At 41.0% G+C, this 22,560-nt stretch overlaps 1 protein-coding gene across 3 annotated transcripts in view; it reads right to left on the bottom strand.

Moving 5' to 3' along the window:
• Positions 1-22,560, bottom strand: part of PTPN4 (protein tyrosine phosphatase non-receptor type 4) — an 88,648-nt gene that overhangs the window by 19,497 nt on the left and 46,591 nt on the right. For 2 of the 3 annotated variants that reach the window (XM_081206486.1, XM_081206485.1), the window contains exons 8-16: positions 19,884-20,004; positions 19,265-19,352; positions 17,656-17,744; positions 14,428-14,491; positions 12,498-12,670; positions 11,120-11,188; positions 5,318-5,452; positions 2,848-3,006; positions 412-577 (exon numbers count right to left, since the gene is read on the bottom strand). In XM_081206486.1, the coding sequence (XP_081062612.1) occupies positions 412-577; positions 2,848-3,006; positions 5,318-5,452; positions 11,120-11,188; positions 12,498-12,670; positions 14,428-14,491; positions 17,656-17,744; positions 19,265-19,352; positions 19,884-20,004 (1,064 nt within the window). The remainder of the gene's footprint in view (positions 1-411; positions 578-2,847; positions 3,007-5,317; positions 5,453-11,119; positions 11,189-12,497; positions 12,671-14,427; positions 14,492-17,655; positions 17,745-19,264; positions 19,353-19,883; positions 20,005-22,560) is intronic. The other variant, XM_081206487.1, reaches the window with a different exon arrangement.

The raw sequence follows: 22,560 nt of genomic DNA, 5'->3' as shown, positions 1-22,560 counted from the left end.
GCAAATATTTTGAAAAGACATCTCATAACTATTATACTGCCTAAAGGTTTTTCAGATGGAAAATAAATAGATCAAATAAATAAATACTATTCCAAATTAGTACATGCTATAAAACATCCCAGAGCTACAACTATGAAAATGTTACACAGGATTTGCTTTCCATTGTGTCTACACTTTTAGCTCTATTAGAAATAAGAGTTATATTAAAAGCGGTTTTTCGGACTCACGTTCCATTTCACCAAGAGCATGATGGACTGGGGTAGGGGACCTGAGGACCATTATTTATATGTTATTAATTCACTCTAGTTGAATCTACTTCAATCAGACCTACTGATACTGATTAATTTCCCCCCTCCCTCCAAGAAGAATATTGACTCAAACTAGACAAACAAATTTAAAGTAGCTTCTTACTGTAGATTTTTCAGGCGATGAAGAAGAATCATCATCATACGTTTCATTGATATGGTTATCCAATTCTTGCTGAGAAAATGAATAATGAATTTGGTTCCAGCTATTCTTTTTAGATTGTTTAGGTGGCAGTGCAGGTGGTTGCCCATCTACAGCGGTCTCTTGAGATCTACAAACAAAACGAAAAGAAATCTCATTAAAACTCCAAACTGCATGCTAAATAAAGAGAAACTATCACTAAAAAGACTTTGGAATTTTGGTGCGTTGGACATCATTGGCTTGCAACCTCAATTATGGTTCCCCGATTATTATTATTATTATTTTTTGTACTTCTGCAAAAGTTGGGGTTTTCCCAAGCCTGCTATTACTCTTTGACAGGAGAGTTGTATTTTGGCAAGGTTCACATTTGAGAGAATGAATTTCCTATTAATATATAGGATCATTTCAAAAAGAATGTTATGCACCTCTCCCTTAAGTATTTAATTCACAAGGCCTCCAAATTAAATCCTAGATGACAAATTAAGGATGACAAAGGAGATCTCAATAATTTGTTGCTTTGATCTTCTTAAAAACATAGAGCAATACTATGTAAGGGATTTCATTCTAAAATTTCAACTCTCCCACTTACTAGTTGGCACAAATTTTACAGATAAGAAAGGAGGAGATCCTCAATCAAGATGTGGAAGCAGGAAGCCCACTTTTATTGCATGTTTGAACACCTGATTTTTATTGCATGTTTGAACACCTGGTGTTGCTTAAACCCATGTGCACTGGTCATTGACTTATTCAAGTGGATAATCAATTTACAGTACATGAATTTAATTGGGTACTTATCCATACTAGAAATTTCTACAGAACTTTTGCAAATGTGACAGATTTGATATATTATTACTTTGTATTTTGAATAAAAATTAATAGTAACTGCAGCTGTCATTGAATCACTGTCAAGCATTTCAAATCAGCATTAGTTCACCATTGGGACAGTGAAATCCACAAACATACAAAACTAAATGACTAATGATAAATGACTAATGGTTCTCATTCACGCAAAACAAGTCAGTGTTACCTAAGAAAGTCCTAGCTTCATCTGTGGTCTGTCCAACTCCTGATCAGTACCCACTTTTGTTATAACACAATGTGCATGACTAAAGTCAAAATAAAGTTATTTCTTTTTTAAAAATGCAATAAAGGAACTATGCATTTGTTTATAAACAGACTATGTGAAGTAATAAGCTGCCATTGAAACTAGGTAAAGTAATACACTGGCTGTGAGTGTAACACACTGTAATGTGTTACCATAATGAATTGTGAGAACTAGGGATGAAGCTTTGGGCAAAACCTTGCCTGCTTTATATTTGCCCAGTCAGCTTTGAATTTCCTTATGAATGCTTAGACAATAGATGTGAAAGCAGACTATTTTGCAGTCAAAGCAGCCCTCTGTATTACTGCATCCAGCAATTTGCATAATCAAATAAAAAAGGAAAAACTCCTACTCTAATAAGCTCTGTTTGTGTTAAATATATCTAAACTGCTGTGTAAAATAACATAGTTTCATATCTGACAGAGAGAGAGAAAAAGGATTCTTAAAAACACATTTGGATTGCTTGCTATGCATGTTTTTTTTCCCTACTGCCACTTTCATGAATAAAAAATTACAGACACTACACATACCTTTCAATTGACAAAAATCATTTGGAATGGCCACACAACTATTTGTACACATAGGGCATATGATTTTTAATGTGAACTAGGGCCGAATTAAACTCTCTTCCACTGGAGATGCCAGGAACTGAATGCAGGAACCTCTAACAAACTGACACTGGTTATGGCCAACTATATTGTCAAGAGTCAGGATGGACAATAGTTATAAAAAATAATAAGTATTACTCACTGCATGTTTAACATGTATATAGTGTAAGGAACACAAGGTTTCATGTACATTACTGAGCTCCTTACAGCATGCCAGTTTAAGTCAGATTAGTATTATTCTTCCCATATTACCAATGGTGTAATATGTACTAATGGCAGCAGGTATGCGTGTGTTTGTTGCAGCTAAAAGAATTGCTTGCCTAAGGCCACCTGACAGCCTAGGTAAAATATGAGCAAGCAACTCCCGATTTGTAGCCAAGTCTTTGTCAACATGTTGTTTATTTATATTATGCTTCTCTTAAAAATGCTACAATTGTGCTACATCAGTTTTCATTTGCAAAGCAATCACTAAAGAACGGGGCTGTCAACCTATTAAAAAGTATTATTATTATTAATAAAAAAAATTATTTATACCCTGCCCTCCCCAGCCAGGACCGGGTTCAGGGCAGCTAACATCAAAACACACAATACATTAAAAACACAAAATGTAGATTATTTTTAGCTGTAGCCTTTAAAAACCATTTTTTGTTGTTCTGCTATAAAATAAAGCATTATAAAAACTATGCTTACGGTGATGATTCCAGAATGATACTGTTGGCTTGGGTGGAAGAAGGAGATCGGTGATTTGCAAAAACCTCACTTGGTGAAGGATGAACCACATGGTCTACTAGATGCCCAACTGAAGATGGCCGTAAACGGTTTCCCTCTTGAGTAAATGCAGAGTTGCGACTAATCAGGAAAAGAACACTTTGTTGAATCATTCCAGGTATGCTTGTCAAGACGTAGATGATTTATGTTTTTTTAAAAAAAAAAATGCTTCTAAAACTTATCTATTCCTCTCATTTCTTGTGTTTTGGACACAGTACCCCTGGCAGGAACATTCCCCAAATCAAACTTGTTTAGAAGACATTATCACTGGCAGAAGGGAGATGAGGAAAGAGGTGATTTTTACCCATTCCCCCAGCAGCCCTGTGTGTCCTCCAAAAATCTGATCCCAAGGGTTGGGTAATCCTTCTAAACAGTGGGTGGGAGGCTGCAGGGGATGAAAAAAATCGGCGGCAGTTGCTCCCCCCCCCCCATTTTGTCAGCATGACCCCCCACTAGAGGATCTAAAGCTTTCTGTAGACAGAAAAAACCCTTCCATTCCATAAAGGCCAGGTTTGGATCAAAGCCACTGCCTGTAATCCTAAATGCATGAATTAAACAGTTTCCTTTATTTAGAAGGAATATATTCCCCATTAGTGTTTACTAGCAAAGCACCATAGGAATATATTACACCGATTATAGATTTCCATGGAAGAAAGAAAAAATATGCATCAACAAATAAGCCACCATCACAAATCCTGACTATTACCACTGTTGCTCCAACAAGTCAACTTTAGTGTGTAGTAGGTATAACTGTACAGTTTTTTAAAACTTTGTATATTTGTCTATTAAGAAGCTCACAAATATCAACATAAAGGCTTCTAATAAAAATTCATTTGGTTAAATCCAGTGCTAGTCCTATATAGAATAGACCTATTGAAATTCATGTATCCAAGTTAGTTATCATCAGTTTATTTCTATACCACTTTTTGGTCAAGGCACCCAAAACACTGAACAGATTAGTACTAAAGAACACACAATAAAACTACAGCAAATACAAATACAAAAGTATAATAAAATAAACCAGGAAAAAATTGAAATATGAAGTAACACAGGCACACCATGAATCACACTTTCTACAGTCATGCGCTGCATTTGCGTCCTCCTCATAGACACAGCTGCCCTTCACAAACAACTTCTTACACAGTTGCTTCCTCCTTAGAAACAGCAAAAGCCAAAGCAAAGTTCTTACAGTTGCTCTCCAGGGCAGGGCTAGCTGGCTCAGATTCCTGACTCCTCAACAGGCAGCAGTTCTCCAGGTGCAGGAACAGGAGCAAGGATAAAGTTGGCATTCACCTTCAAGCCACCAATGGTCCTATTATTGCTATCTGCTGCCTCTACACCCACAGCAGCCTTCAAATAAATAGGCGTCTTCCTGGAAACAGCAACAGGGTGGGGCTACCTGGCTCAAACCTTCAGGTCAATTAACTTCAATGGGTCTACTCTGAGCAGGACTAGCATTGGATACAGCACCCTGCCTTCTCTTCCTGTAGGAATCCAGCAATCCAGATATAAATGGAGGCAAAAGGCCAGTATACGTCAGGGAAAAAATGTTATTTCCTCTTTTGACACAACCTGACTTTCCACCTATGTGGAAAGGTCCCCACTGTCGTTTAGTTTTTTATAAAAGAAGTCATATGTACACACACACAGCACTTAACTCAGAAACATGATTTCCCTCTAATTTGGGTCACATTAGATTTCCTACACACACATTCAAGTTGTAGAGAGCTAGAGGTTTCATTGCAACAGTAACAAAGACTGATGTAAACCATAGTGTTGTGCTATGTAAATGGCTGGTCACACATCCCTCTCCTTCAGAACCGCCACAAGAAGGAGATATAGCAAGCATCCACCTCCCGATTTCAACAAGTAACAATTTGTATTACATCCGAAATGCAAATTACAGTGCATTTTATATACGGTTTATGAAATTAGCAAGGATCAGAAACAAAGCTTAAACTAACCCTAGTCTGTGATGTGGAAATGAATGTTTCCGATCCCTTCCTCATGGCAAACAGGCAGGCTAGTTCAAGCCTCACTCAGGCCATTCAATAGCTTTAAACTATGGTTTAGAACCAGGCCTGTTTTTCTGATGCAATGAAAATAGTGTCTGGGTTCAATCTCGGAGCACATCCTGAAATTCATAACTGCTTTTTCTTCAATATAATTTAATTTAAGGTTTGTTTGTTTTTCTTTATATGTGATTATAACATACACTTTGGTCAATCTGCCTCTGTGTTGCCTCACAATTTCTTTTTAAATGCTTAGTATGGAAACAACTATGGTTCGACACACATCCCTCCAAAAAAAAGGATCTCAAGTACTTTCCCTTCCTTAATTAAATAAAAGTAAGAGGTAACTAGTGGCTCAGGGACTATTCAATTTTACTTACTGATTAGGGGTTCCAGGTGGAGAGCGGGATGGTAAACTTTGAGTTTCTAACCTGTCATCAGACATTGAATTCCTGCTGACAACCTCCCAGTCCATCCCGCTTATCAATCTGCGAGCCAGAGGTTTACTTGGGGATCTAAAACAATACAAAAATTACCAATATGTATCTGGAAGTTCTCTGAAGAAATTAATTGGGAATTGAAGTGAACAAGAAAATAGCATTAGCTTTCCCCTATACAGGGGCCGATACACTGACTTGTTATTTAAGTATTTCTTCCAAATAGTGCAAGGGGTTTCAGAGCACCTAAAGAAACGTGATGCAGAACACTAAATTCATGAATATAAACAACCAAATCATAGCTTGTGCTGTGGCAAAGTCTTTCTCACTACGATACTGATTCACTATGAATTCAGATATGCCACTTTATTTATCATTGCTATTCGATTTATATAGCTGCCCATCAATGAACATTTGGTAGGCAAAAAATTAAAAACACAGTGTACAATAACAATTAAGCCAACAACAATTAATAAAAGGCAGCAAAAAAACATCCATGCACTGAAGCAGTGTAAGATTGTTTTAAATTTTGGGCTGTAAATTCAGTTGAAAAGCCTAGATAATTAAAAGATCTTCACTTGACACTGGAAAAAGACCATAAAGGAAGTAGACAAACCTTTCCGGAAAGGCTATTCTATAACCAGTTCACTACCAATAAGGCCCTTTCTTTGGTAGCCACCTGCCCCACTTCACTTCACAGACACTTGGAGCAGGGCCCGCAAGGAGGGTATTAAGGTTCCAGTAGGAAAACATCTCTCTCTCTCTCTCTCTCTCTCTCTCTCTCTCTCTCTCTCTCTCTGTGTGTGTGTGTGTGTGTAGGAGGAGTGTTTGTGGAAGTGGTATTACAGTGAAACACAGGCAAGCAGAAAAGTATCGCCCTCTTTCCCGGCTGCTTTTTTTTGCTTTTCCTCAAAAACGGCGATCAGATTTTGTCACACACAACTACTATGTTTTATGCAATTATGTGTACTAGTCCATAGTTTCTGACGTTAAACTAAACAGCTGCATTAAAGTACTTTTCTTATCAAAAGAGAAATACAACCAGGCTAATGAAACAAACAACCATCTCTACAGCAAACCGTGTGAGAGACGAGAGAGAGAGAGAGGTACATCTATATGAAATTTAAATAGGCAAGACTTCTCTGTGACTTAGCCAGATGATTTCTACATTAAAATGAACAAAATAATTTGCAAATATAACATGATTCTAACTGCAAGATGCAATACACTTTTCACAGGCTTTTAAAGAAAAGATATTGGGAACAGAATTAAAAAGGTGTATGATAGACAACTTTAGCAAATACTTTGCCAACTATATCTATTGTAGTCTAGGAAAGAATTAATCCTGTAAGGATTAATAAGACTTTATAAGAATGCAAACATCCAAATGCTGATGGCTTTAGACGTGTTGCATTTAAAAGGGATTTCTGTAGGTTGAATGAGCTTGAATTCTCTTTCTAGGAACATTGCAACTCCTAGAAACACTCACCTTAATTACCAAGTGAAAAGTTGTATTTGTAGTAGTGTCCCTCAGCAGCCAACACAGCAGAAACATTTAACTGTCAAACTGTATTTTGAACATTTGATTATTAACTGTTTTAACCTTGGAGATCCACCCACTTACGCATGTTACCTAAGCTTCCTGTTCTTTGTGGCAATTCAAAGAAACGTTCACCACATTGCAGCAATACACTTCCCAGGGCTTCCTCTTCTAATAAGTGCCCAAGTAAAAAAAAATACTAACTGCTTCATTTCTATGGTTTACTTTTAGGTAACTCAAAACATTGCAGAGATTTTAATTTCAATTCCATCTCACATTAACTAGGTTATGGGAAATTATCTAACAAGTACAGGGGGCAAAATAAATTTCCAAACAACTCGGGACACCAGTCTTGGCTTTGAAATTCCAACTGTATTTTAGAGGATTAATAGATTTAAGATAGAGATGCACTATTAGTGAAGAGGTACACTCAACTAAGAGGTAGCTTTGCTCACCAAGGGTTAAGGTGTGCTAAAAACATACTTCTCATGTGTCAGGTGGTGGTGTGGTTGCTCGAGAGCAAACAGGCAAGACTCCAACCTGTCTTTTCCAGGCTTTATTATTAGTGCAAACTATTTACAGTGAAGAGCGTCGCAAGTTCATGTCCGGCTCAGTCGCTAGCAGAATCTGGGAGTGGGCGGTCCTTGTACCTCCTCCAGCATAACAGTCACGTGACCCCCAGCCTTCTACTCCCTTCCTTGCGCCGAAACCTACTGCGCAGACTGGGCGCTGGCAAAGGGGTGCTTTCCTCCTCTCCGGCTTGCTCAGCTTCGGCGTTGAGGCTCTCCCTAGCATCCCCTGGTCCCACCACCTCCTCTCCACTGGAGGTGGGGCTTTCCTCCTCGCCAGAGGAGGAGCTGCTTCGCAAGATCTTCGGAGGTTCCCTATAACACAACTGCCCTTCCCCCTCTCGCCTCTGACCTCATGGCAGTTCCCTGACATCCTGTATCAAAAGCCAGGGTGAAGAGGTGTGTCTTCAGAATGTACTCAAGGTTGTATATTGATGTTGCAAGACACATCTCTGTGGGCAGCTTCTACTACAAAGAATGCTCCCTCCTGGGACATCACCACCACCTGAGCTTCTGAGGGCTGTGGAACTACCAAGAGGCTCTCTTCTGCTGCTCTTAGCACCCAAGAGGGACTGTAGGGAAGGAGATGGTCTTTCAGGTATTTAGGAATTTAATCACTAATGTGAGCACCTTGGGCCCAGAAATTAATTGGCAACCAATGCAGTTATTCTAAAACAGGGACTATTTGAGATGTAAATGGAACCACAGCCCGTAATCTAGCCATTGCATTTTGTACCAATGGAAATTTCTGAGTTGTCTTCAAGGACACCCCAACATAAAGCACACTGCAATAATCCAATCTGGAAGGTACCCAAGCATTGAGTATGGTGGTGAAGTCATTTCTGCCTTTTAGCTGGGGGACCAGCTGAAGCTACAAAATGGCACTCCTGGCCACCTGAGCCTCCACTGACAGTGCTGAATCCAGGAGCACTCACAAACTGCAGGCCTGCTCCTTCCATGGGAGTACAACCTGTCCAGAATATGGCATCTCCCTAATTTCTAGATGTGAGAACTTGGGATACACAACACTTTTATCTCTTCAGGATTCAGTTTATTCTCCTTTATTCCTTTTTTTTTTTTTTTGCCCCATTCAGTCCAATACCTCCAAGCACCAGTCTAACATTTGCTTAAGCACCAAAAAGTTACAAAGGTACAAACAGCAGAATGCTTGAAAACTGAAGAAGCAAGTTCATGCTGTCATTCTGTTTACCATCCTAAACACTTTTAAGGAGTTAAATAATTATTCCCTTTGAACTGTTGATTAAGCATGCTTTAGATGCATCCAAAGTTTGTGTGAAGATGACATTTAATAGTGCCTGCAGTTCACAGACTGGTGTTTGAGTGAAATGGGCCTTTGTTGCCATATCAGTTCCATTTTGTCCCTCAGCTTCTTTTTTGTCTGTTTACAGTTGCTAAGCAGGCAAGGTCTGTCAAACAAAATGAAAACAATCTAACCAAACTAGCCTCCATCCTCCACAGAAATGGAAAAGTATAATAATATTACTAATAATAGTAATTTATATGCCGCCCATCTGACTGGGTTGCCCCAGCCACTCTGGGCAGCTCCCAACAAAAAATAACCATTAAATGCCCTAGGTTATGAGCTGCTTGGACATGCAAAAGCCAATTTCCCTTGCATCCTAATGAAACCTAATGCAATCAAGGCAACACCTTGCCACCCCCTGAGCCTTGAGTGCTTTTGTGATCTTCTACCTAGTACCAAAACACAGCATAAAGCACCTATTGCCCCCTTTTCAGGAAGTAGCCTTGACATCTCTAGTCCAGTGTTTCCCAACCTTTTTTGGGCAAAAGCCCACTTGTTTGATGAAAAAAATCTCGAGGCACACCACCATTACAGCCCCGTGACGTCAGCGCGCAGCGTCACGCCGGGAGGGACGTACGAAAGTGTAAGTTTCAATTTTTTCCCCTCCCCCTTGCCGGGGAACCTCCAAGCTTTGGGGGTGGGGGGGAGGAGGCAGCAAAGCGAGGCAGGAAGGAGAGCGCGGCTTGGCTGGGTGAGCTTTGGCAGGGGCAGGGAATGAGAGCCGCGAGGCGGGCGCTGCGGACGGAGGCGCTGCCCGCCGAGCTCGCAGGCAGCCAGGCAGGCAGACGTCGAGAGCCCCGCGCTGGGCGGCCTCTCCTCGCCGCCGCCGCCCCGCCTCTCGCCGCCCGACTCGCCCGCCTCCCTCCAGGCAACATCTCGCGGCACAGCAGGCAACATCTCGCGGCACACTAGTGTGCCGCGGAACAGAGGTTGGGAAACACTGCTCTAGTCCTTTTCTCCTTCTGGGAAACTTATTTCAGCAGACACCCAGGTTTTCTGTTTTCCAATCTTGTAGGCAGACACTATGCTCAACTTTAATTCAATTCAATTATTCATTTGCTGCCCATCTGACTCTGGGCAGCTCCCAACAAAATATTAAAAACACAATAAAACATAAAACGTCAAAATTTTCCCAATACAGGGCTGCCTTCAGATGTCTTCTAAAAATCAAATAGTTGTTTATTTCCTTGACATTGGATAGGAGAGAATTCCACAAGGCGGACACCACTACTAAGAAGGTCCTCTGCCTGGTTCCCTGTAATGTCAGTTTTCGAAGTAAGGGAACCAGCAGAAGACCCTCGGAGCTAGATCTCAGTGTCCAGACTAAATGGTGGAGGTGGAGATGCTCCTTCAGGTATACAGAGCCAAAGCAGTTGAGGGCTTTAAAGATCAACAGAAACACTTAATGTGCTCGGAAGCCTACAGGGAACCAATGTAGATCTTTTTGGAAGCTCCCAATCTGCTGACTGTTTCCATACCTCTGCATTCTGCCCAGTGACGTTGTTTGGGAAAATCCACTTTCCCCAACTCTTGGATTTATCCTGCTGAGGATCCATTTCACCCTTCCTTCCCCCTTGCATCTCTCTCAAACTGAAGGACAAACTCTCATTCTTTTATTTGCTCTCTACTACCCCTTCACTCTCTCAATGCTCTGCCTCGGCCTGTTGCTCCCTGTTGTAGCTGGACCAAAGACTCCAAAGTTATCCACTCTCGTTTCTATTGAACTGAAAATCATGTTAGTTCTGTGGAACTAACCATGGCCTGTCCTTCGGCTAGAACAATACTAGTGGCCACAGAGACATGAAATCCCCCTAGCACAAGACTAAATTTCCCATTCATCTGCTGTTCTCAAGGAGCTGACTCCACCAAACACAGAAAAATAGGTTCAGATGTGTGTAGAGACATGTGTCCACTGTGTGATCCAGAAACCTAGCTGATCAGATTTTCAGACCATTCACTGTAACAGATTCAGTATACCGATGAATGCAAAGACACCAAGGAAGGCCTATTACAACAAGCATAGCCTGTCTTCACACTTTACATATTCAAAGTATGCGTAAAAAGGGAATTTGCATTAAGGGAATATGTATTATGATGATACAATATGAAAACATATTAATGTATTTCACTTTGGTACAGAATTAATTTGCAGTATGTTGCACCATACATTAAAATCTGCACAGTAATTTCTGCACAAAGCTATTGTAATTTGCTGATTTTGAGGGAAGAAGAGAATTCAAAACAGGTAAAATAAGCTACTGTAACAATCCACAGACAATAGTACAGGATGCAAATAACTTGAAATTGCTTACCTGGCAAATACCCTGTCCTTATTTGCCTTTTCTTTACCATACTGTACAGACTGGACTTCTGTTCTCCCACTGAAATAAAATTTTGAGATTGTCAAGAAAATAGTGGTGGAAGTGTGGGGAAAAATATTTTGCCTAAATATGAGCACACCGGTGCATCCAAGTCCAACAGTAAAATTACTAGACTAACAGTGAATGCATGTTAGACCTGATGAAACCAGGGGCTTTCCGTATTCTAGGATACTTTTACTAATTGCTAAGCAATTCTTACCTGAACTGACACTATTATCAGATACTGAAGGATACTACATTGGTCACAAAATTTCTCCAAGTCTTTAAAATGTCAAATAGTAATACATTGTAATCAGGGATTAACAACAGAGATTTTCTTTATGTTGAATACATAAAGATGAGAAAAACTGTGCTTGATTAGGCCAAAGTTCCATCTAGTCCAGCATCCTGTTTTAACAGCAGCAATTAGTTGTACTAGTGCTTCCTGCTCTTGGGATTACCAGCAACTAATATTCAAAGGCAGAACATGGCCATCCTGGCTAGTTGTCATGAGCTTTGAGCGCATGCAGTCCCCCCCCCCCCCAATCACCTTGAGGCTTTTGCATCTGCTTCAGACTAATTACAACTTGTTACAACATCCAAACCCAGGAAAAAAATTGCATTTAGTCTTAATGCAAACAAGCCAAATTCAAAGCAGAATTTTGGAAGCTGACTTGCTTTCACTAATCCTAGTAAGATTAGCCACGGCTTAGGGCTGAGATGTATTCTTATACTGTGGTTAATTTAAAATGGAGGTGGAAGCTTCTGCTCTCCTCTTCAGTGCTGTGCCAAAGGAAAGCAGGGAACCCGGAAGAATAGCATTATAGAAGATGCTGCGGTTTTCTCTAGTCCTTTTCTTGTTTCTTCACAATCATGCCCTGTGTTCCTTTATTTTATTTTCCTCAGTTTCACTTTTCTCTCACTGTGCACCAGGAAATTTGTTTGACTGTCCTTTATAAAAGGAAAGGTGTGCCATCTGGGACACTTTCTACATGTTCGCCTCAATCTGTATGGAGTTGGTGCATTTCTATATCTGCCCCCAAATATTAGTAGAACTTAGCATTTCAAGCCTTTTAAAAAAATTATGGGAGGCAGGGATATACTTCAAACAACAGTTTTATAGTGAACACATTTTCAAAATAAAATTGGCACAGTGCAGTGTAAAGAAAGCTAACTTAACCAGACGCCTATGCAGGCTGTAGAGCAACATAAAAATCTGGAGTATTAAAATATTTAAAAATCAACAGGCGTTTCATCTGATCTATCAGTAAGTTATTCTTTAGCAATATGCTGATACCCCTCCCTCTTTTTACATATGGCCCAAACTTACCAGTACCGGTACTTTGAACCCAAAGTAAAGTAGTGTGCAAAAAAGTTCTTCTGAGGGGGCAGTGGTCTGTCTAGCCGGAAAAAAGTGTGGTGTTCTACACAAGCTTTCCATAAATTTTTACACGCTCGATAATTCACCATGTTGAATCCTAGTAACGTTTCTCTAGATTCATGCTGGGACAAAAAGATTTAAATTTAATAAAATTAGCCTTGCATTCTGAAATGTAGTTGAGGCTACAGTTCTTATGAAATGGTTCTCTTTCAAAAAACACACACAAATATTCCAGGAAAAAGGACCTTCCAGTTATCTAGGGAACACTGTAATTAGGGATCTATTCCTTCTCTCTCCTGGCTGATAAATCAACTCCCAGTCATTAAAAAACAAGAACTCATGACAATATTCTTAACCATGGTGGTTCTCAAACCCTCTGCCTTAAATAAAGCCTTTTCATATTGGTTTATTTGCTATAGAACACCTGCATGTCTGTCATAAAAATCCTGTGTTCAAGGACACATACTCAGTTCATATATGACACTGACCAAATCTGTTGAATTTACCTTCTTCCTTAAGTTACTCATTACAGGAGATCATCAGTAGTGTTAGGAAATCCACATTTGAGAGAAATATGTCCACTATTGCTGATATTCGGTTTCTAAGTGAACAAAAGGGTTTCCCACCAGTTTGACAAAACCCATAATATGCAACCAGGACATGCCAGGCTCCTTCATTGCCCTTTCTCTTTATAGAACCTTGTGGACAATCCCCATCTTTGCCTTTCTTCTCTTGCAATTTCTTATACTCCACACCTTGTCTCAACTTTCCCTCCAAAAACCTGGATTGCATTCCTCTGTGTCCCATGCTCCACATTCAAGAGTTCTCCCATCTATTCTGGCATTTTTCTATAGAAAAATTAGCTTGTTGTATTATCTGGGTAGTCACACAGTGTGTGCATCTTCCCCCTAACATTTCCATCCGTCTGTATCTTGTGATTAACTTAAGGCATGACAAAATGTGTAGAGTTGCAATGAGATTACGATGCTCTACACTAGTTTTTCAATCTTTATAGCAGTCCTGCCAAACTTCGCTCCAGCCCTTTCACACTGACTCTGTGGTAAGTGGATTGCAAGGCAGAAAGCAGCAGCACAGTCTATGTTTCTTAATGAATCAATACTCTCTGTGCTTCAATCTCACCCCCAGGGCTAAGGCAGGATTGGCTGATGCACACTAACCCAGAATATTCTACCTGCTCAGCTCCAGAAAAGTAAATAAAGCTGAATTTAGACATTGGCTAGTGCTCTTTGTGCTTGCTAACTCTCTTACATCATGCAGTTTATTCTTTCATGGTTGCACCTTATTTGCCAAGGGCAACTTGTTAAGCCACTCACTGAAGGGGTGGGAAGCTGTTTTACTTGACTGGCAGCTAAGAACCAGAGTTTTGCCTTTCTCATAGCAAAGAATGATGGTAGGAACCTGTTTGTTATTGGCATCTGAATCGCACTTGCAAATTGATGAAGGTGAGCAGACAAGCAACTCATAGCATTGCTGTCTTAATGCAGCCTTCAATCCCTGCTTCCTTTCCCCTTTACCCATCAGATGCAGACACAGACAAAGATACGTGAGGATCTGTACTCATGCAACCCTATATTAAGAACTTTTAAGAAAGAGAATTTGCACCTCCCATTTTCAGTCTGCAAAAGTGACTATCAGTCAGACTACAACTCTAACTTTAAAATATCTAATATACTACTTCATAAAATAGGGACCATTTAAACTGTAATATCTGCCACTAGATAATTCTATAATGAACAACACACTACTGAAGTAGTGTTATCATGTATGAAGCTCCAAAGACGTAACTTGCATGAAACCATCTCTGACAACAGTGAAGCACTTTGCAACTTCAGATAAAAATGTTAATATCAGTACTCACCAATTCTTTTCTAAGCTGAATAAAAAACTGCTTGCACTTAAAAGAAATTTTAACAATCTTCAACCTAAGTGAAATAAAAAATCAAAATGATGTAATATTTCTTTAAAATGCACAAAAGATAATTACCAAAAGGGATCTGGACAGGTTATGACAAACATATTTGTTGCCCAATGCCACTATGATCCATGGGAGAGGGTAAAGATCAGTTCTGCTCATGATGAAGTTCCCCAAAACAGCCACCAGAAAGGCAAAACAATCAGAAAGTGATATTCCTTGAACATCAATGATCCCAATATATGATTGCTACAATTTATGAAGTGAATGAAGTGGAGGGAGGTTCAAACTCACTAGAGCCTGGTTGGGGAGGAATGGGTAATTAATCTCAGCAAATGGCGAAAGGATATTTCCCTTATCCTTTGTAAAACATAGCAACCTTAGCTTTTGAGTATTTGTTTCATAAAAATCGAATAAAATGCTGCAAAACTAGCTCCTGTCTGGCTTTTATCAGAATGAGGGTGATTTCAGCCATGCAAGCAAGAGTAATATTCTTTCTCCTCCAGCACATGATTTGCATATGATAAGATCACATACAAGAATCCTCGAGTATCAGAATGCAACTTCTGGAAGAGGTTCAAGGAATTGATTAAGCACTGCCAGTACTGAAATTGTGATGCACCTGTAAGACAATTGGCACTTTCCACATACAGTTAGGAGAGTTGTCTGTAAGCAAGATGACAATATTGGTTGTTACTGCTGCGACATTACTTTTAACATATTTATTGTGCTGCTGCTGTCAAGGAAGGATAAGATACTGATGAGCATGGATGATGAAAGTGGTGTGGCTGCAATCAAGCAGGCATATTATAGAATCAAGTTGTTCAATTAAAGCAAGTCTCTGTGTAGTATGCATTCCTTATTTTAAGCACATTTGCTGTGCTATTAATGAATGACAACACATCAAAGTATCAAATTATTGTTGGGATCCAGAGTTGTTCTTACTACATGTGTGGCCAACAAGACAGCTTAGATAGCATCACACCTATCCAAATATTGACTCCCTTGTAAGATTGTATCACTTCCCAGGGACATCAAATTAAATAAGTAGGCCAAACCAATCCACCCTGAAGGCCTGTTCTAACCTCACAAGGAGAAGCTATATTCCCACACTGTTCTGTGAATAACCAAGTTATGAAAATATTTAGTATGATTTGTTTCAATCACAGAATCAGCTGGAAGTGTTGGAACCATGCGGGACATCTTGTCCAACCCCCTGCAATGCAGGAATCTTTTGTCCAACATGGAACTCAAACCCACAACTCTGGGATTAAGAGTCTCAGGTTCTACTAACTGAGCTATCCTCCACACTGCCTAGGGTTGCCATACATCCGGACATACCCAGAATACTGCTATCGAAAGCAGTGTTTTGGGTGAAAATAATCCAGACGCACAACAATGCATGTTGACAGTGCTGTTTTGGGCGATTTTACTTAAAAAGAAGAAGAAATAAAGCTCAACAACTTTTGCCCAACCCTAACACTGCCCTGAAATATTATCTAAAAGGTTAGGAGAAAACCTAAAGCACATGTGGGGGGGGGGCAGGAAGGAGGAGAGAGACACACATTCTCTTATGTTTGCTGGAGATATCCCACAAAAATTCTAAGCTGAGGTGAAAACTGAAGCATTTATTACTTTGAATCACATTTTTCTCTGGCTCCATCCTCTATTTGCTCTAGCTCCACTCACTGCCAGTAAGCAGCCCCCCATAATTACCCGTGTGAGAATGTGGTCCTCAATAGAAAAAGGTTGCCCACCCCCATCCTAAATGCTGCTGCTTCTCTTTCTTTTCAAATCTTCCCCCCAAATTCCGCTTTTCTGTGAACCTCTGGCTCAACAAACCACTTAGGCCTTGAAAACCAACTTAAGTATGCGCAGCTGCTCTGACTGCATGGGTCTTCTCCTTATCAAATTCTAGATTGTAATCTCCTTGGTACCTGGGCTCTGCTTTTTGTCACACTGTAAAAGTATCAGTCCTGCTAAATAAACACCGTTCATGATAAACATCACCCCATTCGAATTATTTCATCAGCAAAACATATGCAGTCTTAAATAGGATTCCATGCATGGGTGTAACTGTAACTTTGTATGCTAATGAGAACTTCAGACAAGTGCTTCCCAGCCTCTGTTGGTTGAGCAAGTAAGTTTCTGCAGGGAATACATGTTACTTTCCCCCTAACTAAAAAAAATATGAGCTTGTGGCATGTAAGTAAGAAAGCACCATAAAATTAGATACATCACTGTGGCTCACACACAAGACATTCTCAGTCTAATATTCAAATGACATAGTTAAAATCAATTAAAGAAGACAAAGTTTTGCAAGATTCAGGGCTTTTGAAATAAGACTGCATGGTAAACAGTGAAAGTTGGCCTCTGGAGTGGGATACATAAATGTAAAAACCAGACCCTGAGCATTTACTGGTTCCTAATTCTTTTCTGTTCAGTACTTAGGAGCCTGCTGTTTTATTATATTTTTATTGAACTTTAATGTACTTGATCTTACATTGTGACTGTCTTGATGCCGGTGTGAAAGACAGTATGTAGATTTTCAAATTAATATATATAGATCCACCTCAGCAGATGTTATATGGGTTTCCTCAACATCTGAGGTACATCAGGTGACTCTTGGACAGAAAGATGCTGATTTCCACCATTCAGGAGTGAATTTTTTGGGGGGGAGAGGCGGGAAGGAGTGGCCCTGCTACATGAACAGAACCCTGCTCACATCTCTTTGGACCCAAGTATTTAATACAGTCTTTTTACTGTCATCCCTACATCCTATACAGAAAACACTGAATAATAAATTGGATGAGCACCTGTCTATTCAGGACGGTGCATATATAGTAAGGTTTGCCCCTTTCACTCTTGCTATACTGCTATACTGAATCGTAACTCTGGAAGTGTGACAAAGAATAGTCCAAAATATACTAGCTGAATAAAAATTAAGTGCACTAAATTTTCCATTACAATCATTACATTACAATTAGGCGGCAAACTTTGTAGGGATATTTTCAAAAGCTAATTGCCACACAAGCGACACCACTGGACATATCAAAGGCTACATTTTAGAGTGACTAATTTAGAGTTGATGTACACTTAGCAATTTATGATGAAGTTATTCAGATTTAAGAAAGTGTGTGGCAAACAAAATGTTTCCCTTAAACACATCCTTACCATGGAAAGGTGTTAATTCGTACCCTGTTCTTATAAATTAGTATGCCTCCCGACATTACTCCAATCATAATTTCATTGTTACTTTGATCCTATAAAAAAGAACAGGAAAAAAATGAATGCTTATGTGTCTTCTGTTCTCTCATATCGCCGTCTTGCAGATCTTGTTGCCCGAAAACATGCAAGATGAAGTTCTAGAATGTTTACAGGAAGGAAACATTGTTGCCTCAACAATCACTTCCTGTCTCTTTACTTTGCTTCACCTTGCATCCTGATCCTTCCATCAACATCCCTGAGGCCCTCCCACAATCCCTCCTCAGTACAGAAACTCTACTATACAACAGAGCAACAAAGGGAGAGACTAGACAGACTAGAGCAACGGCTGGAATGGATGAGAAGTAATTGTTAATCAAAAGGGGACTCTTCAGTGTAGCAGACACCCATGTGAAGATTTCTCATGACCCTATTTCAGTACCCCAACCTTGATGAGCAATCTTATGCAACAAAGCAACTTGGATTAAGAACCTCAGCACTCTGTGGGTGGTTGAGGAACAAGAACTAATGGCAACAGAGGTGTGGAGTCTCAGGGACAGAGAAAGAAGGGCTGAGTAAAATGAGACATGGGCTCTGCTGTGACAGGCTAGCTCCATGAGGCCTCCTCTCCCCTCAGCTGTCCCCTGCAGGCAGCCATTCCATCAGACTGCCTCAGTAGGAGAGACAGGAAGCGGAAGGCTCATTCCATTCACTCTGCTGAGGTCCAGCAACATCAGGCACCTTCTGCACCTGAATTGTGCCAGCTGGTTAGTATAGGAAGAACTGTTTAGAAACTAGTGCCTAAATTTTGCTTTAGGTTTTCGTCTTCCCTCCCTGTCCCTTTCCCCTATACAGATTGTATGCCCAGGGACTGACTTGTTTTGACTGTATGTAAGCAGCTCTGAACAGCAGGATACAAATGCTTGGAATACATTTTTAAATTAAAAAAAACTTAGAAGGGAAGGGAAATGGGTCCAATTAATTAGGGCTAAGACGGCTGGATGGTGCCTTGTACGCCACTTTCTGGCAGGTCTTGCAGCCAAGCTGGTGCCTTTTGTATTGCTCTGCTTTTCCTTTGGACCACATCAGCGAAGCCAAGTAATTTCGTTGTCCCCGAGAGGGGGCAATGACAATAAAGATATTATTATTATTATTATTATTAAGAGTCTTGTCATCTGGGCAGCCTAGGACCTCCATAGACACTGCCCAGGCTTGCACCCCAGAGAGCTCACTTCAGTGCTGCTAACACAGCAAAAAGAACATGGAAGGCAGCATTTATGAGTTACTGGTCTCTGCAGCCATAGCAGGTGCTGTGATGCTCCAGTGGTTTGACTTCACCCCGGGAGCCACACCTCAAGACATACAGATACCACCACCACCATCAACAACAACATTAAATAGAGAACTATATATTATTTTCAAAGTAACGTTATGGAAATCAGATTTACTTTAATTTTGTTGAATATTATGATACATTAAAAAAATTAATTTCTAAGAAGAGAACTATTGACCATTCAGACAATGCTATGTTTTGTTTTGGGTTTATTTGCATGATTAATACTAATCAATTGACGCTTACCCTTGCATAGTGCAATTCAACTCCATAGAGTTCTAAGGTCCGGGCTGTGCTGAGATAACTAAATTCTGCTTCAGCAGGAGACAGACCTCTGTAATGACAAAATAAGAACATAAAATAGCTTAAAATATATTTAAGGTAACCTGAGGGTTCTTATTTAAAAACTATTTTTACTGGAGCCCAAAGAGCAAGAGGGAGTTACATCGGCTTTAGGGCAATTAGCATTTTAACTGCCCCTGCTTCCTTGCCTGGTTTTTCTCTCGCTAAAGAGGAGCAGTCACACCACACCTCCAAGCATATAGTTTTAATATTCAAAATACAATTATGATTGTAAAAGTGTATTTTCAGATGCATGTACTCTGAAAGCATGCATTCATTTTAAGTCTAAAACCTAAACAGTATTAGTGGTCTTTCACCACTAGTTCTCTCTGTAGCAGTTACCTGATCTTAAATGAGTTATTTCTCTGCAAAAGTATTGGATGAGACACACATGCAGTAACCTGGGGTTATAATGTAAGGAGCTACTTTTAATTAACACACACAGAAGCAGCTCAGGGTAGATTAAATTAGTTACACAGTTCTTCAGACTGCAACCTTATTTTTTTCTTTCTTTTATGCTTACATATGCTGCTGATGTAGTTTGGACACTTCTTTTTCAAACTCTTGAGGCTGGCCGGGGATAAAGGAATAGTCTGAGAGGTAGCCTGGGAAGTTCTCTGAAAGGTTGTAGTCTCCCAGTTCAGCTGAAAGTTAAGAGATACATTTAGCAACAGCCCCATTTCAGCACCTTGCAATCCATGCAGTGTAAGAAAGGTAAAAAAAATAAAAAATTAATCCACCAGCCTTTAACTACATATGAAACAAGTTCAGTCTAAAACTGTACAAAAGCACCTAATGTTGTTTGTATGAACTGAAAGCACTCTAGTTTCAAAATTAGAGAACTAAACAGTTACACAAGATTGACTACAAGAAACATAACAACCAGGGGCTGCTGCCCCTGCTTGCTTTACTCTTCAACCCCACCTACCATCTCCTCTCACCAAAGCCACCTTCTCCCCAAAACCACACACATCCTTACTCCATACCACTACCCCCCTTATAGCTTGCCAAACCTCTCTACCCCCATCTTCCCCTTAGACTGGGATGAAGAAGCTTTTCTGGCCCAAAGGCCAGATCTTTGGCCTGCCAGGGAAGATAAAAGTTGTCAGGTAGGCATATGATTCTATATGGTGTTTCCTGCTTGGCAGGGGGTTGGACTCGATGGCCCTTGTGGTCTCTTCCAACTCTATGATTCTATGATTCTAGGCTCCTATTGGCGGTCACACAAACTGCAGTGTGATTACACCTGTACCATTTTATTATATACGGATAATTTTGTTGATGTGATTTACTTCTGGAAAAGGAATTTTATTTTTGTACTGGTGATATATTTTTATGTGAAAAATGCATTTTCTACAAAAATAAAAATAAAAATCAGGTTCTGTGACATAGCAGTATGCCAGATTTCTCAGCTGTTTTTCCAAAAACCCTTGCAAACTCTTGCTAAACTGTGGAAACAGTTACCACTTTAATGGTTGTACAGAGGCACTCAGGGCTGACAAATAATAATAATAATAATAATAAATTTTATTTATATCCCGCCCTCCCCAGCCAAAGCCGGGCTCAGGGCGGCTAACAACAATAAAATAATCAATCAAATAATCACACAATCTAAAAATATTTCATTATAAAAATTAATTAAATCAAATTGATGGCAACCAATTAAGTAGAATTATGTGCAGGTTGCCAGAGGAGGGAGTCAGGCTGCGCCCTGACCAAAGGCCTGGTGGAACAACTCTGTCTTGCAGGCCCTGCGGAAAGATGTCAGGTCCCGCAGGGCCCTAGTCTCTTTTGACAGAGCATTCCACCAGTTTGGAGCTGCAGCCGAGAAGGCCCTGGCTCTAGTTGAGGCCAGCCTAACCTCTCTGAGGCCTGGGACCTTGAGGATGTTATTATTTGCAGACCGTAGGTTTCTCTGTGGGGCATACCAGGAGAGGCGGTCCCGTAGGTACGAGGGTCCTAGGCCGTATAGGGCTTTAAAGGTTAAAACCAGCACCTTAAACCTGATCCTGTACTCCACCGGGAGCCAGTGCAGCTGGTATAATACCGGATGAATGTGCTCTCGCAGCGAAGACCCCATAAGGAGTCTCGCCGCGGCATTCTGCACCCGCTGGAGTTTCTGGGTCAGTCTCAAGGGCAGCCCCACGTAGAGCGAGTTACAATAATCCAGTCTGGAGGTGACCGTCGCATGGATCACAGTGGCTAGGTCAGGACGAGAGAGATAAGGGGCTAACTGCTTAGCTTGGCGGAGATGAAAAAATGCCGCCTTTGTTATAGCTGTAATCTGCGACTCCATAGAGAGGGAGGTATCGAAGATTACACCCAAACTCTTAACGGACGGTGCTGGCACTAATTGCACCCCCGCAAGAGATGGGAGTTGCCCCCTCGATCCCATATCGTCCCGCCCCAGCCGGAGGACCTCTGTCTTCGAAGGATTTAACTTCAACCGGCTCCCACGTAACCATCCAGCCACAGCTTCCAGACATCTGGTCAGTGTGTCTGGGGCCGAGTCAGGATGGCCATCCATCAACAGATAGAGTTGGGTGTCATCAGCATACTGATGGCAACCCAGCCCAAAACTCCGGACAAGCTGGGCGAGGGGGCGCATAAAGATGTTAAAAAGCATCGGGGAGAGAATTGCACCCTGAGGCACTCCACACACCAAGGAGTGGCGTGATGACAATTCCCCCCCAAGCGCCACCCTCTGTCCCCGACCAGAGAGAAACGAGCGCAGCCATTGAAGGACTGTGCCCTGGATCCCCACGTCGGCAAGGCGGTGGTCCAGGAGTTCGTGATCGACCATGTCAAAGGCTGCTGACAGATCTAAAAGAATCAGCAGCCCCGACCCGCCTCGATACAGCTGTCTGCGGAGATCATCTGTTAGGGCGACCAGAGCCGTCTCGGTCCCATGACCAGTGCGGAAGCCGGACTGGAATGGGTCCAGAGCAGATGTTTCATCCAGAAACCTACCAAGCTGTTCAGCAACCGCTCTCTCAATCACCTTACCCAGGAATGGAAGATTCGAGACCGGGCGGTAATTGGATAGATCTGAGGGATCTAATGATGTTTTCTTTAAGAGCGGACGCACCACCGCCTCCTTCAGTTCCCCTGGGAATATCCCGGTGCCAAGGGACAAATTGATGATATCCCCCAGGGGGCCCCGCACCTCGTCTGGACACGCTCTAATCAGCCATGACGGG

The sequence above is a fragment of the Podarcis bocagei genome (assembly GCF_964188305.1).
Source record: "Podarcis bocagei genome assembly, chromosome: 1".
NCBI lineage: Eukaryota > Metazoa > Chordata > Lepidosauria > Squamata > Lacertidae > Podarcis > Podarcis bocagei.
This window is presented reverse-complemented; position numbering and strand designations above follow the sequence as displayed.